The sequence below is a fragment of the Psittacula echo genome (genome assembly GCF_963264785.1).
Source record: "Psittacula echo genome assembly, chromosome: 4".
In the NCBI taxonomy this organism is placed as follows: Eukaryota; Metazoa; Chordata; class Aves; order Psittaciformes; family Psittacidae; genus Psittacula; species Psittacula echo.
The window spans coordinates 103,474,124-103,500,433 of record NC_137738.1 but is presented as its reverse complement, the minus strand read 5'-3'; the positions used below and the strand labels follow the sequence as shown (position 1 = coordinate 103,500,433).

The 26,310-nt window shown below is 40.2% G+C and overlaps 1 protein-coding gene across 2 annotated transcripts in view; it reads right to left on the bottom strand.

Annotated features, from left to right (window-relative positions):
* The window catches only part of CLIC5 (chloride intracellular channel 5), a gene marked incomplete at both ends in the record, with an annotated part of 78,673 nt that overhangs the window by 6,833 nt on the left and 45,530 nt on the right, over positions 1-26,310 (bottom strand). For both annotated transcript variants that reach the window (XM_080616904.1, XM_080616905.1), the window contains 3 exons: positions 16,946-17,052; positions 18,421-18,546; positions 18,888-18,997. In XM_080616904.1, the coding sequence (XP_080473030.1) occupies positions 16,946-17,052; positions 18,421-18,546; positions 18,888-18,997 (343 nt within the window). The remainder of the gene's footprint in view (positions 1-16,945; positions 17,053-18,420; positions 18,547-18,887; positions 18,998-26,310) is intronic.

Sequence of the window (26,310 nt, the reverse complement as noted above, 5' to 3'; positions counted from 1 at the left end):
CACAGGCATTGTATTGCCTCCACGGTGATGTATTTAATGTAACTTCAAATTCTAAGAAGTTCTAGCTGTGTATATACACAATCCATGGTGGAACCATCTCTCTCACCCTCCACTCTGGGCTATTTATGCAGCCCACAACAACTTATAGCAATCACGGTCCTGCTGTGTCACCCTACCAGTAGTAAACAACAGTATTAACAAAAAAAACCTTCACGACCTCTTTGTGATTTTCCTTCTGCCTTCAAAACTATGCTTTATACAACTTTAGTTAAGAATCCCGAGTTAGAAGCCAGAAAAATAGCACTTTCCAACCTCAAAGCAACCACAGAACACTTAATGAATGTATTACCATCTGTCAAATGCACAGGGTGAGGTTCAATTTAGCTGATGATACCCAATTCACAATGACGCTCTGTTTTCAGCAAAAGGTTACTTGATGTTGAACAATGACATTAACAAATCCTGACATGCACAGAAATATAAATAATGTAACAGAAGTTAATAATTGGCAAAATTGTGCTCTCAGTTACACTGACATTAAAGAGGAGTAACTCCGCATTGTCAACAAGCTATTCCGTATTTACTCCAGTTCAGCCAAGAACAGACTTTGACTCTGTTACTCAACTCTTCAAGCAAAAACTTCCTTAAACTATTAGCCTGTGCAACTATTTCCAGGGGACAAAGAGAAGCTCTTGTGTCTTGAAGTAGTTATACCACAATGGAACGAAACACTGGGAAACGTAAATGCATGGAGCAATACTTCAAGTGGGGGGGTGGGGGAAGGAAAGGGGGGGCAAATGTCAAAGATTCATTACTAGGTACTCAGGATGAAATTTTGACCATACCAAAGCCCATGGAAGTTTTGCTGTTGACTTCCATGGAGTTAGGATTTCTCCTGAAGCTTTTAAAGCCAAAAGGGACTTTATTATCAGTTAATCTGACCTCCAAAGTAATACTGGCCATAAAACTCCCATCATCACTGGCCATTGCCATCTCTACTTTCTGTGGGTCAAATAAGGCTGAAGAAAAATGGAAAGTAACTAGAAAGTAGCAGAAGAAAAAATGTTTGGAAAAAGTAAAACTGATTCAGGCTGCTCACACCCACAGCATTTGCAGAGGTCAGACAAGGACTCTTCTTCCCCTTCCTTGAACTCCAAATATTTCCTTCCTTGTTCAACGCTGGGACAAAGTGAAATAGCAAAACAGACAAAGCACATAAATGCCAGACTCTGTGGCCTGAAGGAACCACTGGAAGGCAAATCATTCCATCCTAAAATAGTAGCCTAGGAAAAGCTGAATTACTACCAGAGGAGCCTCTCTCTTTTGAGAACAGGCAGACTGGCTACCTAAATTTAAAATAGCTAAAATTAGGTGAGATGACTCCTGTTTTATGGGTCTGAGTGGAACCATTGCAGAATGAGAATTTTACTTGACAGTTATTACGGGAAGAGATGCAAATCGTAGAGGGCACAATAAGAGCGTTAAGAACAATTGTTTCTTTGCCAAACTGAACATGAAAAACTATTTGATTTATGTTATACAAGAGCAAGACTAGTTCGTTCTTTAAACAAAGTTTAAAAGCAAACAAAGTAGTTTAAGCAAAATAACATAAGATTTCCAAACAAGCATGAAAACAAAAAGAAAGCCATATTTTGGGATGGTTGGTTAAGTAAGTCATGCCTAGACATTCCATCATTTTCACATCACTTTTAAAATGGTGGTAATCTTTAAAATTAACATCTTTTCCAAACTGAAAAAAAGAATAACCTTTTGTTTCAAAAGGTTTAAGAGAAAATACTTTCACTTTTCAAAACAAGTCATTATTCACCAAATTCAACCCACATTTGCCAATAATTCAGGTTACTCACACTGCACACGGCATTTTTTTGTCAAATAAACATTTTGTCACAAAATATTTTCTCCAAGGCAAAGTAAAATACATGTGGCCCTCTTCATAAGTGAATACCACTGAAAGCACAGTGACAACAAGGCTTCGAAGTCATCTAAGCCCAGCAACATAATGACTTTTGTAGCCATTATCTGAAACCACCTGAGACTGACCTCGGCAGAACCGCAAGTTTCTTAATTGTCAAGCCTAGGCAAGTTCAACAAACAATGATCCATGTACAAAAATGAACAACGATTCCTGCTGCTACCCTGGATCACTGATTGATGCTTTTCCTTTTTACTGCTTTCTTCCACTGCCCTCCAGTAAGATTTATCCTGTAACACACGCAAATGAACTTGGTGAAATATGCAATGAGGGAAAAGGGAGAACAGTACATAAATATTCACAGGCTCACACAAACAATCTGAGATTTATTTTTCCTTTAAGAAAACAAACCACCTTTCCTGATCACTTCCAGATTCACAGAGTTTGATATTATGTGAGACCCAATACTGTTTTCTGGTAGGAGAGGGAAACCAGCTAAGAAACAGCAATTTAAGGTAAGAAAATATCATTCTACCAGCCTGACAGTCTGATTAAAGACCAAGGATTCATATTTTCACTCTCTTTTTTTCTCCATCCTGCTCATTTTTTTTCCAGGCAGGCTCAACAGAGTATTGTAACTTTAATCTGTATAAATTAATCCTTCTCACATGGAGGAGCTGTGACTGCAATATGTACACCACTGTATTACATATTGAACAATTTATCTTCCCCCCTGTGATTTCAATATAACCCTTGGGATTTGAGTGCTGCCTTGATTTCTTTTGTTTAGCCATTTCAGAGTCAGGTATCTTGTCTAAACTGGTTATGTAGGTTCCCTCTCTGCTCAGAGGTACTAAGCACCTCCAGAGGGCAATTCCTTCCAACTTCCTGAGACACCTGATTTAAACCGGTGTGACTCACTCCACACATGCCCTCCTTGCTGTGTGAATTACAGATGAAGCCTAAAGGACTAACTCAGACTAGACACCTAACTTTCAGGGAGGTAAAGTTAGATGAGACGAATCCTACCCTTTAAATACAATTTCACGGTTCACTTAATGATGTAGGATAATACCTCCCATTTTATTTCATGTTACTTAAATATTAGGGCTTACTCCCCAAAGTACATTGCCAATTTGAGCATTGCAACATCCTTTCCAGGCATGTTTCTGCCTTGTAAAATCCCCAGCTCTGAGCAGCGCCTATACTGAGAGGCAAATGAGTGGGCAGTCACAAAGAGAACCATTAGAAATTCAGAGAAGGAGGATGGATGTTGTATGCTCCCATGCATCCAAGGCATATAGATGCCTAGCTCTGGGCCAAAGGGAGTTTCAGGGTGAGTCACCCTCCTATTAAAGATGTTCCACTCTAGATAAATAATTCAATATTCACTGGAACAGAGACTTGTGCATGTTCTCACAATAAAGATAAATGCCCATACACCCATGCTGAAAGGTTGTGATCTGTTTCTCCTAATTTAATGAATCAATGAATACCTAGTTGTGTATACAGAAGAAAAATAGATTAGTGTTTCTTATTCCTCAACTCTACTTTCCTGGTTAGAGATTTCTCTTAGGGATTTTTCTTAGGGCACTGCGGATCATAACCATCAACAAAATCAATCAGAGCTGTGACTTGAAAATGGATTTTTACTGCTAGCCAGTGTTCAGGTGAGCTCACACCAGATGAGTCACAAAAAACACGGGTACACACATGCAAACAGCCACACAACTTCAGTCATAAGCTGCCTTTCAGACATGGTCTAAACCAGGCATAAATAGGTATATATATATCTGTATATGTTGGCATATATGTTCTGTGTATGTCTAGTGAGAGAAATGGAGGTGCTAAACCCCAGGAGCACTTCATCCATTACTTCAAGGAACATGGAGCTGAAATACAGCTGTTAGATACCCAAAGCAACCTTAGGAACACAGACACATCAAAAATCTGATGATTGACTTACAGATAAGGTTCACCTTGCCTAACTTCAACCATCAAAGCATTAGGTAATTAGTCCAACCTAGTTCAAGTCTCCTTTATAGATAGCAATGAAACAAAGGCACTGCCTTTATATACATACTTTAAGATCAAACTGCCCTTTTGAAATGGATTTATTTCCCTCTCCATTGACCAAAAAGAAGCCAGGAATATTGAATGACTAATGTATAACTTTTAGAGACTTAGATGAACTGATCCCTCCCTTAGAATCATAGAATCATAGAATAGTTAGGGTTGGAAAGGACCTTAAGATCATCTAGTTCCAATCCCCCTGCCATGGGCAGGGACACCTCACACTAAACCATGTCACCAAAGGCCTCATCCAACCTGGCCTTGAACACCGCCAAGGATGGAGCATTCACAACCTCCCTGGGCAACCCATTCCAGTGCCTCACCACCCTCTCAGTAAAGAATTTCTTCCTTAGATCCAATCTAAACTTCCCCTGTTTAAGTTTTAACCCATTACCCCTTGTCTTATCACTACAGTCCCTGATGAAGAGTCCATCCCCAGCATCCTTATAGGCTCCCTTCAGATACTGGAAGGCTGCTATGAGGTCTCCACGCAGCCTTCTCTTCTCCAGGCTGAACAGCCCCAACTTTCTCAGCCTGTCTTCATACGGGAGGTGCTCCAGTCCCCTGATCATCCTCGTGGCCCTCCTCTGGACTTGTTCCAACACTTCCATGTCCTTTTCATGTTGAGGACACCAGAACTGCACACAATACTCCAAGTGAGGTCTCACGAGAGCAGAGTAGAGGGGCAGGATCACCTCCTTCGACCTGCTGGTCACGCTCCTCTTGATGCAGCCCAGGATACGGTTGGCTTTCTGGGCTGTGAGCGCACACTGAAGCCTCCTCATGTTCATTTTCTCGTTGACCAACACCCCCAAGTCCTTCTCTGCAGGGCTGCTCTGAATCTCTTCTCTGCCCAACCTGTAGCTGTGCCTCGGATTGCTCCAACCCAGGTGTAGGACCTTGCACTTGGCGTGGTTGAACTTCATACGGTTGGCATCAGCCCACCTCACAAGCATGTCAAGGTCCCTCTGGATGGCATCCCTTCCCTCCAGCGTGTCAACCGAACCACACAGCTTGGTGTCATCAGCAAACTTGCTGAGGGCGCACTCAATCCCACTGTCCATGTCACCGACAAAGATGTTGAACAAGACCGGTCCCAACACCGATCCCTGAGGGACACCACTCGTTACTGGTCTCCAGCCGGACATCGAGCCATTGACCACAGCTCTTTGCGTGCGGCCATCCAGCCAGTTCTTTATCCACCGAGTGGTCCACCCATCAAATTGATGTCTCTCCAATTTAGAGACAAGGATGTCATGTGGGACAGTGTCGAATGTCCCTTACCATCCCTCTTCCATTCCCTCCCCACCCTATCTACAAACCCTTGATGATGTGGATTGATTGATTAGCACTTCAACCCAGAAGTCTAAGATATTTCGGCAGACTTGTCTCAAAAACTCCACAGAAGACATCTCTCAGTCTCAGAGAGACTGACACCTGGATTCCCCAGGTACTCCTTCCTAAAACTTCCTAAAATACAATGATCCAAGTTTAGGAGGTTAGCTGGATTTAGGACACCTGAGTCTCTTCTTCCCAAGCTTTTCTACATGACCTATAGAAGGTTTAATGACTTAAATTCCCTGCCTTCCAACTTCCTATATAAAAAATTATAATAGCACTCTTCAGCCACAAACTGTACATTGGTAGAACCAGTATTTTTTAGCAATAAAAAAGAAAGCAGTAAAAGCAGTCCACCAGCCATGGACTTATGTTTCAGTTTAGAGGGGGATAAACAGTAAATATAACAAGAAGAAGAAACATCTTCCTATTTTTGTGATACCGTCTGTCCTACTCCCAGATTAAATTTAGCTGAACAGGTGAATTAATAATGTTTTCTAAAAAAAAAAAAAATTAATTAAACACACTTTTCAAACATCTGGAAAGTTCGTTTTAACTTGTTTCTAGTTTTAGACTAAAAACTCAGTTTTCTTCCTTCCCTTTTCTTACATGGTTTTACAGTGGAGGTAAGAAATAAATGTAATACTTATAACTTTATCATAAAGAATGAAACTGGAGCTCCTTCAAATGCTGTTTTTTAAGAAGAGAACCCAGGTGTTGAAATGACACCGAAAAAGGGGTTCATTTCCCAGTCTCTTAAGAGGCTAAGTGACCCTGAGGGCAGGAAGCAAGTGAATGTAAAACTACCGTTCTACAAGTGCCCCAGGAAGAACAGCACCTAACGTGCATTTCACAAATCATTGTAACCTTGCAGCAGCACGTAAGTGACAAGCATCACTTCTAGAGTACATCCCCAAGGGCCTATTCCTGACCCCTGTAATGCTAGTCTTTTGCAGGTGTCCCTAAACCAACTGCAGACAAGCAGCAGCTGATTTGCATCAGAAAACTGAAAAAAACCCCAAAACCCCCCAAAAAACCAACCGAAACCACCAAGCCTGGGTGATTATAAAACCGCATATTTATAGCATGAGATTATCACTCTGCTATCATGATTTTTAGGATGTTGTATGTTTACTCAGAGTGTAAAGTTTTGTTTTACTACTAAAGAGCAAAAAGATGATTCTGGGACTAACAAAGGAAAATTAACTACATGTTTTTGCACTAAAGTTAACTTCTGGCAGGGAGTGCAACTGGGCTTTGGAGACAGTGCTGTGGGGACCCCTTGTGTTCTAATGTTTAAGCATAGAAGATCGTTCCTCTACAGGCTGTTGATGCTTACATCTTTAATATTCTTTCAATCCCAGGCATGTAGAGGAATAAAGTCTGCTTTTGTTTACACCAGGATAATAATCCCCATTGCACTCCCTTGTTTTCGACTATGTTATTTAACTTCAGCAATGGTGGAGGGAAGACACATGAGAGGGAAATGCAGCAATGTGGCCCAGAAGCATCTGAGGATGAAGTTTTAAAGCTTATTGAACTCCCACATCCCATGTTAACTTGGCAAATCTCAGTCTCAAATTGTTGCATTTTAATGTTTCCAGTATTTTCTGCCCTTTGTGTCCAAAAATTGTTACTGAGATACAAAAACCGTGAGATGATGAGATTTACAAATGACTCATATCTGAATTCTGTTCCATTGTTTTTCTGCTTTTGAGATTTCTTTTTTCAAGCCCCATGAAATGACTTAGGGACCATCATGACTACGCCTCAACTTAACCTCTCTGAAAGGAGCAGAGGCAAAAAGAGTTATAATTATGTCTGGATATATGTAAAACTTTCAAGTGCTAGTAGGGAGTTCATATTCTCTCTGTTGTAACTGTACTGTTGCGGCAAGTATAAGAACATTATTCCAAGTTCTAGTGTCCCCAGTTTAAAAAGGCATTGGAAATTCCAGCAAGTGGTCAAAGGAGAACAGTGTTTTAATGAGACTAAGAAAAGGCAGGCTTTAATCCATTTCTGACAGAAATAGGAGAAACTGGGATGGAGAAAGACAGAGTTGCATAGGCAGGTCATGGCACTTTAAAATCCCTAACATCAACCTTTAGGTCTCAGAACAAGAACAGAGGTAGATTGATTGTACCATCATTGATGTCACAGAGAATTTGCTAGTCAACATTAACACTTCATGCTTAAGATGCTTGCAAAAAAATCACAGTATCTTTTCTCCTAGTATGCAATTAATCAGGTGTGTTATGGGCTTCTCCACGGCTACCAAGTCATTCTCTGCTAGACATGGGAATGGTTGGACCGATGCCTTGGAGTGGTGCAGGAAGTCTTGCTGAGTAGATGCCTTCCTCACATGTTCAGAGTCATCCTGATTCCAGGTTAAGGTCCGGGAAATAATTGGTTTTGAGTGGATGAATCACTGGGGGTTCACCTTCCCCTGTAGTACAGAATATGGACCAGCTATTGCCATCAGCTGAGTATCCCTCACCCAGGATTTTTTCCCCCTTAAAGAGGCATTGTGCACCAAAGACACTTGAGTTTGTCTTATTCTCTGTTCTGATTGAAAGCAACTTATGTGTTAAAGGATTAAATCCTAACATGTTTGCTCAGTGGGCAAAACTGACTGGAATATAATTTGCAGGAGGTCATAATAAATAATCCAAAGGTTCTTCTTGCTTCAAATCCATGAAATTCTGATTTTTTTCTGCACTCAGAAGAATCACAATATGTAGACAAGAACTATGTCTCCAACTCCCATTTAGTCGTCTTATTCCCAGCACTATTTTCAAGCTAAAGGTCAAATATTTAGGATCCAATCTAATAAAGGAAATTAGCAACATTAATTTTAATTGATGTCTCGTTCCTTTTTTTTCCCCATTATTTTATGAAGAACATTCACATGCATAAAACAAAAAAAATTCCAGGCCAATCTTTCTCCCTTTGAAGTCATCAACAGTGTTGCAAACTGACTTCCAGAAGAGCCAGTCATTGGAATCTGTCATGTGATAGCTTGCTTTACAATTGTTAAATATAAGCCTGTGTACAATCCTCTTGGGACAGTAAGACCAGCTGGGTGCTTAAATCTGGACATTTGCTTATGTATGATTTGGACACTTTACTGAGTAAGACCATAACTTCATCTAAATCTTTGCTGTGGGGAACATACTTCAGATGCACCAAGTGTATTGCAATGAAAGGAGTTTACCCACCAGGGTGAAACCATAGAGCGATGAAGTTAAAATTCAATTCTAAATAATAATGTAATTTAGGCCTCCCATTCCAGCAGCGAAGAGCTTAATTCCTCCCAGGACTGCTGCCGCCAAATTGCTCTAATCCACTTCCAGCTGTGCTACTGCTCCTGTGTGCGAGCATGGGAGCTCAGCTGGGAAACAGAACAAAGCATCCGAGTAAAGCCAGCAGCAGTTGGAGGAATACTCAAACACACAGGGGAAATAATTCCCTCTTAAAGAACAGCATCTGCCAACTACTGTTTCCATTGCAAGTATTTTAGTCTAGGCCTGGCCTGTGCATATAGGCCTGTGCAGATTCAGCAAAGGCCTTAATTTGAGTATGTAGAATCATAGAATAATAGAATAGTTAGGGTTGGAAAGGACCTTAGGATCATCTAGTTCCAACCCCCCTGCCATGGGCAGGGACACCCCACACTAAACCATGTCACCCAAGGCCTCATCCAACCTAGCCTTGAACACTGCCTAGGATGGAGCATTCACAACCTCCCTGGGCAACCCATTCCAGTGCCTCACCACCCTCTCAGTAAAGAATTTCTTCCTTAGATCCAATCTAAACTTCCCCTGTTTAAGTTTTAACCCATTACCCCTTGTCCTGTCACTACAGTCCCTGATGAATAGTCCCTCCCCAGCATCCTTATAGGCCCCCTTCAGATACTGGAAGGCTGCTATGAGGTCTCCACGCAGCTTCTCCAGGCTGAACAGCCCCAACTTTCTCAGCCTGTCTTCATACGGGAGGTGCTCCAGTCCCCTGATCATCCTCGTGGCCCTCCTCTGGACTTGTTCCAACACTTCCATGTCCTTTTTATGTTGAGGACACCAGAACTGCACACAATACTCCAAGTGAGGTCTCACAAGAGCAGAGCAGAGGGGCAGGATCACTCCCTTTGACCTGCTGGTCACGCTCCTTTTGATGCAGCCCAGGATACGGTTGGCTTTCTGGGCTGCGAGCGCACACTGCTGGCTCATGTTAATCATATCATTAATCTCTTTGACTTCAGGATATGTTGTCAACTGATTTTTAGGGGTTTGTATATTCTGTGTCTTGAACTTATGTAAATATGTATATAAATATGTATATATACTTTTTTTTTTCTCTCCCTCCCTATGGTATGCTATGATTTCAAAGCTACTTCAGCACAGATGTGCCAGAATATTGTGTTTTCTAGCACACTAATTGTAAATATTTGCAGTTCCCAGAATGGCTGCATCTAAGACTACTAATCAGGCATAAAAAGTCCCCGCCCTGTGGTCTTGCAGTCTGATTGCATCTGAACTTACAGAGAGTTTTAGGTTTTTATGTTTTCAAATAGTATTTTTTACATTTCCATCAGGAAATCTACATACCTTAATTGGCAAGGTCTTAGAAGAAGGAAAAAACCCCAAATAACAGGAAGGTCAAGAAACATTCCCTAGTAAGGTAGATATTTCTGAGATTCAGATGATGGTTTGTTATAATTTTAGAAAACTAAAAACCTCTTCCTTACAATGGCATAAAATTTCAGTTCTTAGTTTTGTCAAGTCAAAAGATATTGCTCCTTAAAGCTGTCACTGGTACCAGACGGAATACTGATGGCTCTGGGCCTCTGGCCAGCATGATTTTGAGGAGAACTTTCAAAAAGTTATTTCTCAAACAAACGTATTTGCAAAGTGCTGTTTCTGAGCATTTTAGAATCAATCATTGATTGCTGGTCAGAAAGCACATAAAGCAGGAGAGATGATAAATGCAACTTGCAGCAGTATTTAACAAGTTAGCACACAGCCATCACCACTGTTTTAGCCATCTTTATATGTGTGTTTTTACAAAGAGACAGAGTGGAAAACAGTTTTATTAACATATCATGAGTGAGTTATATGGGTCATCCCAAATGAATGGCAATAAAAGCTTTATATCACACTCACCAACATGTATGTGGTACTTTATGTGCCACAAATGTTGCAGAAAAGCTATTTTACATATGTTTTAAAGACTGGGTATTTTTTATATAGAGCTGGTTTGTAAAGCTGCCAGGCACTTCAGCTACTGTGAGCCCAACAATATTCATCTCAGAGGGAGTCATAAAAACTTGTTTAAAATGTTCTGAAATAGCTTTTTTGTGCTTCAAAATGCCAAAGTTAAAGATCTGTCATCCTGATATCTTCCATCACAAAGCAAGTCCTTTTCTCTAAAACAGTTTTAAAACTTATTTCAAGTCCTTCCTGGTTGCATGACAGAGAAAACTTAATATTGTCACAGCACTGAATGAGCTGTGGCCCGTGCTGGACCTTGGACAGGTGTAGAGTTTTGTAGTGCAAAAGGGAAAATCTGCAACTAAAGAGGAAGAAGGAAAACTTTTAATGGCAAGCTGATACACAGCCATCACACACACAAATACCTATATATTCATACGGCACCTTGGAAATCTGTACAAAAAGCATAAACCATTAATGTTGGTTCCAAATTAGAACCTGATCCAAGATCTCTGCTACAGGAAACTCACCATCAATACAAGGGCATTCAAACAGCAACTTGCTTTGTCAAAGTCAGGAGGAGTTTTGCCAGGAACTTTGCTGAGCACAGGGTGAAGCCTTTAGGCACGAAATAGGCCAGAAGAGTCAAAGACTCAGGACAAGCTGCATCACCTTTTCAGTTATAATCTGACCCCTTTGGAAGTCAGAAGCCAGGTTGGAAGGAAGAGAGGTAAACCCCAGCCCTTCCCCACCAAGCACGGAGAAGCTTTGGGGACAGATGTTTTGCTTTCCTACACTGACTTGCTGCCAACCCACAACATTGAGAAGCTCCTACCCAGGTACATACATCAGCTCAGGTGCCACAAAGGGCCTGCACCACAGAGCTGTTATTACTGTAAATGCTCTGTAGGTTTTTGAAATGAACAGATTTTCTGCTTATTAAGGAGGCACGCAATGACTTCTAAAAAGAATCAGGGCACACCACCGAGTATGTGCACATATCTATGCTATGAATCTAACTCTCTTCTTAGCAGGAGTAACTCCACAGCATAAAACTGATGTAGGCCAGTTTTAATTCCAGCCCTGTACGTGTATGTGCATATCTATCTACTGTATACATACCTACACAGCACATGGAGACATTTCCCACCTCACGCACTTAACCACAAAGTGTGATGTAGCTACTGAAAGAGGTGAACAGCATTTAATCACATGTAAGTTAATGGTTTAAATGCGCTTTTATTTTTGGCCTCTTGATGTAAATCCAAACCAGACAAGCGGAGTCCTCTGGTCAGACTGCTGGAAATTCCTCTGCATGAAATCATGTTGGTGGTCTCCCAGCTCAGCGCCCTCTGAAGAGCCATACAGTCAAATATCCTTCCGTACCACTAATGAATGCGCCCACCCACACTGGAGCTGGTGCCCCCTAAGAACTCAATTCAAGAACAACTTTTTAAACTCATAAATGAAATCAAAGGGCTCATTCTATGAGCCAAAGAACTTACAATTTTAGGCAGGACAGTTAATGGGTGGTTACTACAGGTTGTCCCCTTGGTTTGCAGTATACAATCTCACAAGAAAAAATAGTAAGCAGAATACCAAATATGTACACAGCATTCCAATTAATTAAATTTCATCCTCCTCCAGTGAATACATATATTGTTGCTACCCTGGTTTACTGTACAAAGCTTGAATGACTTGCCTAACATCAACCAAAGGAGCCAAAGTAAACACACAAGATGCTGGTTTACTTTCCTGAGCTCAAACAAGATTGCTTTCTAGATATTAAACAATTGCCAAGCAACCAAAAACCCTCAAATTAGCCATGAAAACTCAAGCAGCAGAATCCAGCAAACAGTTTTTAAAATGACTGACACTAAACTCTCCCAAGGACCCCTGTTCTTGTGTGGATGAGTACTTGCCATTTCAAGTACAAGCAGTGAAGCCTGGTGGCAACGTCTGGAGAACTGAGTAACTCAGCTGTGCCACTGAAGCAAGGTGTGGATATAATCCTGCGACGAGGAGAAGACTTCTTCATAGAGGCCTGTTATAAAATTATCAAGTGACACGGAGGGTGGAAGGAATCAAGCCTGTTGTAATTGAAGTGACTTGAAATAATAAATGCACACACTTTCTTTAAACACAGCTTGCCACATCCTGAGAATCTGGAATCAATTCCTTCCCTTTCAAGAAGCTTAAAAGTGGTGGGACTTTGATATGGCATGAGCATGTTTGCTTCTGGGCTTACAGCCCTTGCCAGCCCATTCCAAGCCTTTTAACGTTTTTATATTATAAGACAGAAAAGTTAGGAAAACAAAGATGGAAAAAAAGACTCAGAAATTCAGAGAACTATTAAATCAGGGCAGCCTGGCTGCCAAATACCTTTGGTAAGTAAATGAATCATGATCAATAACATATTGCCTTACAGACTTACAGAGAAGGTTATCACCTGCTTCTGTGCCAGACATAAAACATAATGGTGTGTGGCTAATGAAGTACTGCATGAATCCAGAGAAATAAAAATGCTGTTTTTCTTTGTAACATTAAAGCATTTTACCTCAAAGTAATTTTAACTCATCCAGAATAAACAAGATTTTTTTCCATGAAAACTTGGTAAAAATTGATAGATTACTATGAAACACTTCTCTTTTGATGATGTTGCATTTATAAGAGGAAACTGTCTTGCTAAAAGGAAACCTATTTTGTTAAGGGGATGTTTAAGCCCCAATTGTAAAGCTGCTTGCTTTATATATTCACATATTTGCCAGCAGAGGGTATTACAATCTTAGAAACAGATATATACGTATCATTGTATCTTCTTTACAGGCAAGAAATCAGACATTCACTAAACCAAGAAATTACAAATCTTGTTTTCTTCTGTAACTTTTCCACTATCAGAAAAAAAACCCAAAACACAGAAATCATTTAGCTAATTAGAGGCTGCAGACTCTGTTACCTGTGCCACTTCACCACCTCTCTCAGGATAAGGAATACCGCAATGACATGGCTAAGTGATGGAATCAGTTGAAGTCTGAAAGTGTTGCATGACCCTGACTGTAAACCATCTTGGGAGGAACACCACCTTGGGCTTATCTTTGGCATGCATTAAGTTCTCATTAATTCTCACATCCATTATTCTCATACTGCATAAATCTCATTCATTATCCCAACCACTTTTTGCCACTTTTCAGCAGAGGTAATAGCCACAGGCTGTAGTGAGAGCTCGTGTTACGTAGACCGCACAATCACTGCTAAACCAGTATGCTATGAAGAATTATCATATATAATTACACTTAACCCATACTTCTCACAGCTAGAGATAGGCTGATGCTACAAATTTCCAGTCTGATCTCCCACGCTTTAATGAATTCACCTCCCTGACTCCCAGTTTAAGAGAACATAATTTAAAGAACCTGATACTTGGTGATTTAACTTACTTGGTAGTCAGCATTCCCCTATTCCCAACTAAAATAAATGACAATTGCATTTTTATAACAGTCTGTATTCTGCTTTCTATTATTGGTTTATTAACAAGTCTTATTCTACTTGTGCATTTTGATTATGCAGAACTGATGTCCCAGTCACTGGTGTGGATTTCCAGATTAACACAAGAACTTGAATCAGCTGGAACTACAAGCTGATCAGAGGATGACTGTGAGACATGTATTACATATATTACCTTTATCTGAGAGCTGGAGTATATGGGAACAGTTTAAGATAACCACAAGCAGCAATCTCTGTTCTTTTTGGATCTCACCTGCTCACATGGACATAGGGAAAGGGACATTCACCTACATAAGTACATTTTATATTTATAAAACGCTTTCTGTTATTACAGATCTATATACAACTACTTCTATCATTATATAGAAACGATAATGCATCAGAACCTTCTGCAAAATGACATGCATCAGAGCAGGGCTAGAGCCCCAGATCCCTTTCTAATTGGTCTTGCAATTTAAAAATAAAAATACCATTGCAATTTTAAAAAATGCCAATCAAAAAGAAATAGGCTCATTAGGAAATAGGCATCCAGTGGTGTTGTCCTTTCCTTTTGTGCAGTCTTTTCACTGCTCAAGAAATCTAACACAACTACCTTTTAATAGACTCATTATCTGCCATCGAAATCAGCCTTCAGAATAACTGCTGTAGTTTCAGAAGAACTGGATAGGAAAGTGGGTAAGATATCCCTGGGATAAGGGAAAATCTATTATTGCTTAGCCCTTGAAAACTGAAAGTCAATTTGCCAAAACTGAGGTCTACTTCCTGCATGCCTACGGCGAGCGGGGGTTGGAACTAGATGATCTTAAGGTCCTTTCCAACCCTAACCATGCTATGATTCTATGATTATATGGCATAAGTCTGCATTGATAGTCCCAAGGACTCCAAGGTCTTCAGGTACTTTACTCTGTTGATAGAAAAAGCATTTAGGTACTACTTATACTCTGCTCATCTCTGCTTTACTCTCCTTGCACTGCAGCACTCCAGCTGTAAAAACTTAAGCTAAAAAGTTTCCTCTGCTTCAAATAGGGAAGTTGAGTATCAGTATGTTTAGAGATTGCAGTGTGTCTGGATATCACAAGATCACAAGCCAGATAACAAAAAGGAGTGAGGATGTTTGAAGGAAACAATGATTGTTGTTCTACTGCCACTTAACACCTCTTCCCTATAGCCTTAGTGTGCATAATTGCCACTGGGAAGCGTTTTCCTTTCATTTTTAAGAGTACCTAAACCAAGAGTCTGCTGGGCAGAACTAGGGAAAGCTCCCATTAATCACACTGCAGCTAGTAAAAATGTGCAGAGCCGGTCATGAGCACTTAGCAGGATTATATTCCTTATCTTACAGGAGCAGATATACAATCTTGAATTCCAGCTCTAGTTATGACCAGATGCAGACACCTGTAAGATAGCCATTCATTACTGGCTGGAGATGCCAGCCCTTATGAGCCCAGAGATTTGCATGTTGCAGAGTCACTAGAAGCAACACATTGGGATTATGCATGTGAACAGATACCTGTGGCTGTTTTAGAATGCAAAGGGCAGCACAGATGAACTTCAGATTTACAGTTGCAGAGCAGACCATAAAAGATTTGTTGTCTATAGCCAAGATATTTTATTTTTGCTGTAACATCTGTTTAGTCTAACTCTTCATTTATCTTCCTTTTACAACTTCCTACAGAGGTTAGCTGAGCATCCCATTAGCATTACACAAAAAAACACAACTTTTTAGCATCCCTGAGAAGTGAAGCACTATAATTATTTCCTTCTGTTAACAACACAAAAATATTAAGGAGCAGATTATTATCTGACATAAATCATCATTTAACCATTTTCATCTCATGGGTCAGCCCCAGGCAATGAAACATAATCACACAGATGAAAACTGTGGCAAAGCTGGAATCTGAAAAACTCTAGTCTTCTCTGAATGATACAATACAAGTACATGGTATTTAACACGCCTTAGGTCTGTCTGTGAAATTAGTAATATACAGTAAGATGTACATCAGTGAGTAACTGCAAGTATTCTTTTAGATCATTTCAAGGGATATTGCAGTGTAAATCCATTAGCTTTCACCCAGGAAGAGGAGCTTAAACTAGCTGAAGTCTTGCCTTTCCAAGGGGAATATAAAGAATAAAAGCAGTTTCATTAAGAAGACAATGTAGGATGCATGTAAAAATGCATGGCGTCCAGCTTCTCGGTTTTTTATTTTTGACACACAAACATATGAGGAAAAGTTTGAAGCTTACAGAGTGTAAATTGCATTTCTTAAAGCCACTTCTTATTTATTTTACGTTTAATGTCTTGCTGTAAGTCAGTTTATATGAGCAAATTAGCTATAACAGCGTAACATGATCATAAGTGGGCCAAGAATCTGACGGCTAGATCTAACCAATTATGAAGGTTCAGGGCATGAGCTGCTTTCACCCAGTCATTCACTGCTAAATTTTCAGTACTAGCACAGTTTTGAGCCCAGTCAATACACGTTCCTCTAAGAGGTGCCTGGGCAGAGTAGAGGAGGCAGTCAGACCACCAGGCACTTCCAGTAAGCAATGTGGGATCCTGTTCTGAAGGAGAAGCTGGGCTCTGTGGACAGGAGCTGTGCCATGACCATTGGTAAAGGTACTACAAATTGTTCTGTGGCCTGTTTTATTTATTGTTATAGATGTAGTTAATTCAAGCATGGATGGACATGTGAATTGAGTCCAGTGAACCAACCACCTCAAAGTGATCAGTAGCAGTACCTGATGTCATGTGAACAGAGTCTGCAACAAAAGTATCACAGTATCACAGTATCACAGTATGTTAGAGATTGGAAGGTGTTGAAGAATGGCAAAATTATTACACATCTAAGCACACAAACTCCCCGACACATTTGATAATGATCCTACTCACCAGCATTATCCTGCTGCTTGGTGTTTTTGATGTATGCAGAAAATTTGGAGAAGATATCAATTCCAGCAGTGTTTGACTCCCGGTGCTTGGCAGCCAGCTTGGGGTACCTAGAAAGGGAGAAGCAGTGTGGAGTATGACATCTTGTTACCAGCAACACAGTGATGATTATAAATACAATTTGCAAGAAGAAACAAAAAAGCCCTGTATGAGGAACTGCAATTAACACTGTCATTTATCTCGAAACAACAGCTTGGCAAGTCCCTCTTAATAATAATTGTGTCTGTCAAGGCAGGCGTTTGCATAGTTACAGAGGGACGGCTTCATGACAAAGGTAATTGCACTTGTGCTTTATGTTACCACAATCCAAGATACAGTGGCCTTAAATCAGAAGGAAGCATAAATTTCCAGAAAGGTGCAGGCGAGTTCGGCAGCTGGCTCTCTCCATTATGAATGTCAGTCGTGTCTAATTCCTTACACTGAAAATGTACTCCAGAATGTAATAGTGAGGCATATTAGTATTACCCAGGTGAAGGAACATAAAGTTTTCAGTCCCTGAATTGTTCTTTATAGACATCTGGCACAACTAAATACATCTATTTGAAAGACCAACACAAACGAACGACTCCTATTGCCTTCAGTGGTCTTGGAACAGAGTATAGAAAATTTAAATATCTGATCTCTTGCCTCAGGACTAGCCTATAGCTGCTGATTCACTTGGAGGTAAAACATCCTGCAAGGAACCAAGCCAATTTTCATTGATTCATAGATTTTAAAGTTCAGATCACAAGCCAGCAATTCCCTCCCCTCCCTTTCCTCTCCCACCATTATCCTTGTCTGAAGTCCAAAATGTTGGACTAACTAAGGTGTATCTGTTTATCTAAATCTTTCTTTGGGAGCTTGTTCCAATGGTTAATCATTCATACAGAACACAATTGTGCCTTCTTTGTAATCTGAATTAGTTTGGTTATAACTTCCAGTCATGGGCTCTTGTCACTTCTTCACTAGAATAACAAGCACTTTTCTGCCTCCAGAGCCTCTCGTACTCTGTAATCAGTTCCCCTTCCAACCTTTCTAACACACCATACAGTTCAGAAACCTCCAGTTTTTCACTGTAAAATGCTTTTCCTGGCACAGATATTTTTGTGTGGCAATTCTCGGCATCTATTCAAAGTTATTTTTAGCTTTGTGAAATGTGGACACCAGACCCCTACAAAATTTTTCTAGCATTGGTCTCCTTAATTCTGCATACAAGGGCATCCTGAAATGTGTACGGAGAAAACATTCTGCAGTTATTAGTCATACAAGCAACCTTCACACATGGAAGTCATCTCACTGAAGCCAGTAAGTTTCATAAATAAATATTACTCCTGTAAGTAAAGATTGTAGGATGGAGTGCTTTTTAGGAACTCCTCTTAGGACGTCTTTCATTCCCAGGAAATGGAATATTGACTGAAAGAAAAATCACAAGTTCTTACTTTGGAGGTGCGAGAGTCTCTTCCAAGAATTCCTCAATCTTGTTAACATCTGTCTTGACTTCTCCATTAAAAGTCAAGAAAGGTGGGTGGGTCCCAGGAGCCAGATTGTGTAGGTCAGCTGGCTTTCTGCAGAGACAGAAAAAGTCATGAAATCACTAATCTTTATGGCCAAATATTTGCATAGTTTGCCCTTCTTTTTTTGCTGGTTTCTTTTTTTTTTTTAATCCAGTTTGTGGTTAGAAGACTTTGAAACTACCCCAAGTACCCTGTTTAATATAAAAACATTCCACACATGAAAAAAAAAAAAAAACAAAACCAAAAACAACAACCCAACCTGAATCCCAACTATTTTATTGTGTACCAGACTCTCTAGGCTAGATACCAATCTGATTGAACCTGGGAGGGCCTTTCCATAGGGAAAACACTGGATCATATAACTATTTTCAATTAAACTGAATAATTTGTACCTTTTCAGGTCAACAGTGGTGACGTTGAACACAACTCCTTTGAGCCAGAGGATCATGAAGAGACGCTGGGAGAACGGGCAGTTCCCAATGCTTTCTCCATCTATCCCAGCCTGAGGGATGGAAAGAGAAGAAAAATAGATTTCAGACTTGTTAATCACTTACCTCCCTCGAGATGGAAAATTGGATGTTGAAAGCAAAATAAGCACTTTAAAAATAACCATCAGTGCCTGCTTTTTAATATAGTTTATCATCTGCACAAAAATGGAGTTACTCCAGGATTTGGCCATCATCAGGAGCTTGAGAAAGTTGCCTGAAGTTTCTCTTGAGGGCAGCTCTGGGTAAAGGAGATGTGTCTCTTGCTGATGGCAAGCAGTATCCAGGAGACTATATTCTCTGAATTACTCACACCCCTACAGGACTGCTCACCTCATGGACATGCTAGAAAATTCAGGACAGGTTTTCTGCTCTGTTTAATACTGTGGACTGCAGCTTGTATCAGCCCAAGGTATGTTTCACTGTATTATGGTCTAAAATGTGGACTTTTAGATTTAAACTTAAACCCAAGCACTCTGGACATTCACTCATTCTTGTTCATATCAGTAAAGCAACAGCCTCAGACACAACCAACCAGATCTAGACAAAATCTCCATCTTAATCCTTCCAAGGTTCAAAGCAGATTTCAGCCACCACATTCAGTCTGTTCCTATCTCTAGTATCTAACGAGTTGCCTACAAACCACTACAAAACAATAAAAAACTGCTAGTGTTAGCATTGAGGAAACAGCCTATTTTTTCCTCTGAAAATTTATGGTCCTTAGCCATGCAAATCCTGACTTTGAGCCATGGAGGGATACAAATAACACTAGCTGAACTGAGCCAGAGCTGCGTCCAAGGACAACATCCTTCTACAATAATTATGCTTGTGGCCAAAGCTTTCAGGACGATAATGGTTTTGATAGATTTCCATTTTAATTTGTGGTACCATTGTGTTTAAAAGATTCTTTTAATCCTGGTGAAGCAACCAACCTTCCGTTGTTGAACCACACGGGTTGCATAACTGTATTTTATGCACGCTGTGTGTGTCAAAAAACGGCTGATGAAAGAGCTAAGTAAATAGATGCCCTTTTCCTTTGGAGAAAATATTATATTACGCTGTTTGCTCTCATAAACTTTATCTTGTTAATATTCAAGCTGTGAGGTAGCATTTGTCTGTCTTCAGGAAAGAATCATTTCTAATTATTGCAGTTCTGTGAAACATTCACAGCACAATGAGAAGCGCTTTTAGATGAGTCCAGTTGCTACAGATTCAGGCCTTGCATCTGAAATGTTTAGCTGAGAGATTTTCTGGTTGGCGTCGGGAATCTTTCTCATGTCTTGAACATAGCTCTTGATGATTCTGGGTTTAAAAACAAATTCCACAACTCCTATCCACCAAAACACAGAGAGACGGTAAAATCAAGGCTTGGAGACAACCCGCTGTGAAGTTTAGGGATATGTAAAGAGTTTTTCTCTGAGGTAAGATTGGTTTTGAGCACAAAGATTCTAGGGGTATTTGGATATGGTGTACAATTTGGCTGTATTTTCACCTGGAATTATGGATCTGCAATATGCCTTGCACAGGGCACATGCAAGAATCAGCAAACAATGGGGTGAAAGTGGTATGGTGTGAGGATGAGCAAAAGAAGAATGCACTTTCCCATCTGCTTGAGGTGGGGTTAGCGTAGTTCTGCAAAATTTCACTAGTTAGTTAGCTCTGATCTTCAAATCTCATGGCAAAACAATGACAATGTTACAATGGGAATATCAGGCACAACTGGATTGCATGCAGTAATTACTGCAAAGTCATATTCATTGATTTGGCTTGTTAAACCATTGCCAAGAACTTTTAACTTCTTACCCTTCCTGAAAAGAGGCAAATGCTATAGGAGAAAACAGCAACACAACACCAAATTTCTCCTTGGCTTTTTCACCATCTCAAATCATAATCATATCCTTCATAATGGAGTTGGCTAAGTGAGTCTAAACAATTTATTACAAATCTAAAATTTGAAGAAAAACAGATCAACAACTGAATTAGAAGGCTAAAGAATGCAGACCAAAGGGATGATTCTCATCTTACATTCTCTGGGTTTACTTTGGCTTGTAAATTCATTGATTCCAATTCATTCTTCACCTGATTCCCTTCAGAGTGTAAAACTCTGATTGGCCAAGTCCTTCAAACACCTTGAGAGCAAAGAGGTCATGTCTCACAGTAATATGCAAAGTTCTGGCCTTCCTTGTAGGTCTTCATCCTTCATGGAGGTGATCTCCTGCCTGTCCTCATCACCTACATCTTGTGCTGCAAGTAATAACATCTTTTTTCAGGAAAGATACTTAGAGAGACCATTTCCCTACTCTCTCCAATTATATATTCTCATACAAAGGTTAAGGGTTACCCAGATTTGCATCTTGTTACCCGTTCTATATCCTGCAAGGCAATAGTGGAAAAAACTCTCAATACCAGAGAGGACTAAAGGGGTGATAGAGCAGCCGCATGGCAAGGAAGAAACAGGAGTGATGGGTCATGTGAGGCTAAGGGATGCAGAAGTCATTGGGGACAGGAGAAAGATGTGAAGTCTGGAAGAAATAAGATTCACTTGGATATCAAAACCAAAATTAATTGTGCAGGTCAAATGAGGCTTCCAACAGCTCAAACAGTCAAAATATCTTCCCAACACTTCCAAAGGAGTGGGAAACATTAATTGTTAGAGACACATTGGGAATAGACAGAGGAAATTCCAGAAATGAAAGATAAACTAAAGAAAAATCACGGTATGATCTCTGTTCAAAGCTTCTGGATCTGGAAGCCAGGCTCATAATTTGGGTGGAGTCTGACTCATGGTTTTTGATCTCATGTGACTGGCATAACCGAAAATGCTACCACAAATCACAAGGCAAACTGGTGACAGAGGAGGGAGCAGAATCAAAATCTCCCCAGCAACACAAATTACCCATTAAATTCAGCTCTTTTTCTGCAGATATTATAGTCAAGCCCCTATTGGTTTTGTGAATTCTTTCTCATTGCTTCTAAGAGCAGTCATTATTTCAGAGTTCAGCACTCAGAAAGAGTAAAACCTTAGTAGGTAATAACTTCAAAGACTTATCAGAGAGTCTCGAGACCCCTGTGAAGTCTATTAACTACCAGAAGGAGATAAGGAAGAAAAGAGAACTTCCCAGCCTTAGTCATTCTGAGCTTCAAAGAAAAACAGCTTGCTTAAAGCACCCCACTAGTGCCTAAATACAAGCTTATTATGTATCTGTCCAAGGTTAAGGGCTCAGAATGCAGGAATTAAATAATACCTTCATCAAGATCAAGAAATCAAACAGTGGATGGAAAGAAAAGAAAAAAAATTGACAAGTTAGAGAAACAACATTTATCCCTGGTGTTATTCACAAATGAGCACAAAAGCTTTTTCACATAGCTTCCCTGAAGCACAGCAAAAATGATCAACTACATATAAAAAGGAGCAAGTTGATGATATATGCACTCTCCCTGCCAGAAACACCAAATATTTCTGACTTAATGTTTGCAACTAGGGATAGGCTTGAGGCTTTGTAAGCACTAGGATCAAGGACATAGCTTTTAAAGAGCACTGTAAGTCCTGAAGCTGTGAAAGGGTTTCAGAGCTGCCTTTTCCCTACAGAGAAGGACCTCATCTGAAAAGGCAAATCCCCAGAGTGACTGTGGAAGAGTAAACCAGATTCAAGTATCTGCCAGGTGAGATTCTGGTTAATGCTCATCCCACTGAAGTTTAGGCCAAGGCCACCATACACATCCAAAAGATTGATCCGGTCACCTTTCACTTTGACTGAAACCGATCAGTGCCTGAATTCAGGTGTGATGAATGTGGACCTCAGCAATAGAATAGCCTGGAGTTTGAGAAGGCAGAATTTCTAAATAATAAACGTTCTCCATGTTGGAAACATCAGTTTCTGCTCCCATTGCTTCTCACAAGCTTACTTGCATTGGTTCACCTACTAAAAAAGTAAGTCCTTTTCTACTTCTTCTCCAGCCATTTAGGTACTTCACACCAACTGACGCAAGGTCCTGCCCTGGAACTTGGTATAATCACATCAGGAAACCTCCACCATCATACCAGCTGCTTGTTTCTATCTGAGTAATGGCAAGAATGAACAAGACGTTCTCCTTTATTATTTATAAGGTACTCCTCCTTAAATACTTTAGCTATTTTTAATGAATTAATTAAACTTCAAAGATATTTGTGTGCACAACTGGGGGATGTATGGACACATTATCAAGGAACACAATTAAGGAGGGGAGGAGGAAGTCTTGGTGATATTATGAGTTTGTGCCAAGTATTTTTATAAAGTAGAGGTAATATCGAGAGCATCCAATCACTGCACAGCACAGCTGAATGACACGAATAGGGAGCTCTTCTTAAGTTCAAGCTAATACTCTGCTATAAATGAAATAACTGGAATAAGCTTCCTCACTTGTTCCAAAAATACACCAACACAGTGACTGCAATGCACACAGACAACTCTATATTACTTTGACTAACCTTCATGGGGATGAAGGGAAGCAGAAGGAAAGCAAGTTTCATTTCCAGTTATTCTCAAAATACAGCAGTTTTAAAGAAATATACTGTCATTAATAATGACTAAGCACCTAGCTTAAACAAGGCAGCCCTGGAAAGAGCTGCATGTCAGAAAGCACTGTGTTTTCTCCAGGAAAATAATGTATCTGGGTTTACCCATTCTCCTCCTCCTTTCCTTTTTCATTGCATTGAGGCTACTCTGCACAATGGTCCAGTGCTCTCTGAGACTCTGGGGTGAAGTAGGGAGACATTTTTGATGACACTAAAGCACTTTTCTATTTTAAAAGGATTTTAACAAGTTAGCAAAAGCAGGCAGGCGAATTTACCTCAGTTTCCCAGTAAGGATTAAGGAAGGATTTGATTTCATCATCCCTACAATCAAAATCTAGACTCACATTACACACGGTTACACCCTCTCTGTTTTAAAATTGGGAAAGCGCCTGCCTTTTGACGCTTACTCTCCTTACGCTCAGAACCCAAAGGGGAAGTGAAAATCCTATTTGAAACCCAGAGCAGGCCAGGAAATATCCTATTTATTGTGCCATTTAAAAAAAAAATCTGTCTTAGTAATTATACCACACACACAATAGCACAAATCTCCATTGTAGGGGAAAATCATTGGCTGAAACACGAGATCAGACACGCCAAGGTATTGCTTTAGTAAGGATCATTTTCTTTTCCAGTTTCTCCTCTCTTTCACAACTTCTCATCCAAATGAAAAAGCCAGTAAGCTACTTGGAGTGCCACCAACAGAGAGGCAAGCTAAGAAGTGTATATTCATAGAGCAGTGCTGGTAGGTCTCAAGTAAGAAGTAAATTTTGTAGCACAAGTCCTGTGTATCACAGGCCACTCTTGTTGACTATGGCTCCAGTTCAGGAAAGCATTTAAGCATGTGCTGAAATACATCCCAATTCAGAGGAAGTATATGTTTGACTTTAAGTATGTTCTTAAGTCCTGATGATTTCAATGGAACTTAAGTATATACTTAAGTACTTTCCTGAATAAGGGCCTATAACAACAATAATAAATTTGCTGCACAGCATTTTAACTTTGTTGGACTTTCCCTGAGATTTCATTTTGTTGGGAGAAACTCTGAGCAGCAGCCTTCCAAAGGAGAGCAAGATAGAGCAGAAATACATTCCTAAGCACACACACATGGAAATGGACCATGTGCATACATGTCAAATAAAAATAGAGCATTTGCTAAAAAGACTGTCAGGGTAGTAACAAAATAAAAAGGAAGTGGTGAAATTCTTTAGCAGGCTCTCCAAAAGCCAGCCAAAATATTGTCCAAGTCTGGCATACATACAGACATATATTATAGATGCACATAGCTTATCATGGTCTGCACTGCCGGCCAATTTGAAGGGAACTGGCTTGAAACCCTCAGTTCAAACTGGTTAAGCAGGACATCAGTAGAGCTGAGGATCTCCAAGGAGCTGTCATTGTACTTCTCAGATCTCTGCAGGTCTGGAAGAGATGTGTTTGTACCCTTGAGATATTCAGGATTTCTGGGAGATGGAATTGCAGGTTGGAGACCCCATAGGCATCAGTAGTTAAGACATGACAAGTATTTTCAGCAGGTTTGGGAAAATCATTATTTTCCATTTTTTTATGTTCACACGAATGGCAGTGTGGGCAGAAAGCAATCAGTCATAAAGGTCAGCTTCTTCCTAGGGATCCTTTCATGATGGCTTGGGATGTTCATGGTTAAAAGATCCATTGACTCAAGGTGGTCCATAGGCCTGGTGCAGAGCAGATTCATCAGCTGAGGTCCTGGTAGCAGAGCAGCTACATACACAGTGATCAACCTGTCCAAATAAGTCTTGTTTTTTCTCAAGGGTTTTGTTAGAGCCATTGGCTACTGCACATGTGCCACGTTAAATATGTTTTGCTTTGAAATAAACTTTGTGAACTCCCATTAGTCCTGTGCAGTTTGGATTTGGAAAATTACAGACTAGACACAGGTAAATAATCTCATCACGTGAAAATGATTCATGCTATTCCATCACCTATTTTCTATAAAGAACTAAAGGCGCGTGACTTGACAAATACCAACAGAGTAGAAAAGCGCAGACTGGTTCGACACCCAAACCAAGAAATTATTTTGTTCCCATTAATATTTGCAGATCTCTTGCTTATCATTGCATGTGTTCAAAGTTATGAGAAATTGATAGTAGATACCTAAAGGAAGTGGGAACTGTAATGAAACTTCCTACACCAAAATATATACATACATATCTATCTATCTATCTTTCTATGTGAATTAAGGCTGGCACAAACATGTGGTTTTTTCCTAGAAGACCATGTTCCAGCATGCTCTGCTGTGAGGAATTTCTGCATACCAAGTCTCATTTTCACATGGTTATGTGTAAGGGAAAAGCCCCCAAAAGAGTGAGAGTCATTAAGTAACATCAGCAGTACTGTAGCAACAAACCACATATAGCACATCTTTAATGTATATTCTTTCAATATCAGCAAAATACCAGCTAAAGGATGGGTAGTAAATGCAGGCTGACATTTTCAAAGTGGCTAGCAGTTTTAGATCACATGAGACAGTTTGAAGTCAAGTGACTTTTCACACATATCAACTCTCAACACCTGGAAAATCAGGCCATGAGCCACCTAGAAGTAATAGCTTCTCCTTTGGAAGAATATTCTTTGGAGGAGCACACTTAGGATTTGTCAAATACCTGGTGGAGATGTGCAATAGCTTTGGCCATACCACCTTGGAAACAGCCTAGAGTCCTGGTCTGTGGCTCCACCCCTGCAGTCCAGCTGGAGCATGGGCAAGCTGCTGGGACCATACAAATTCAGAAGACCACA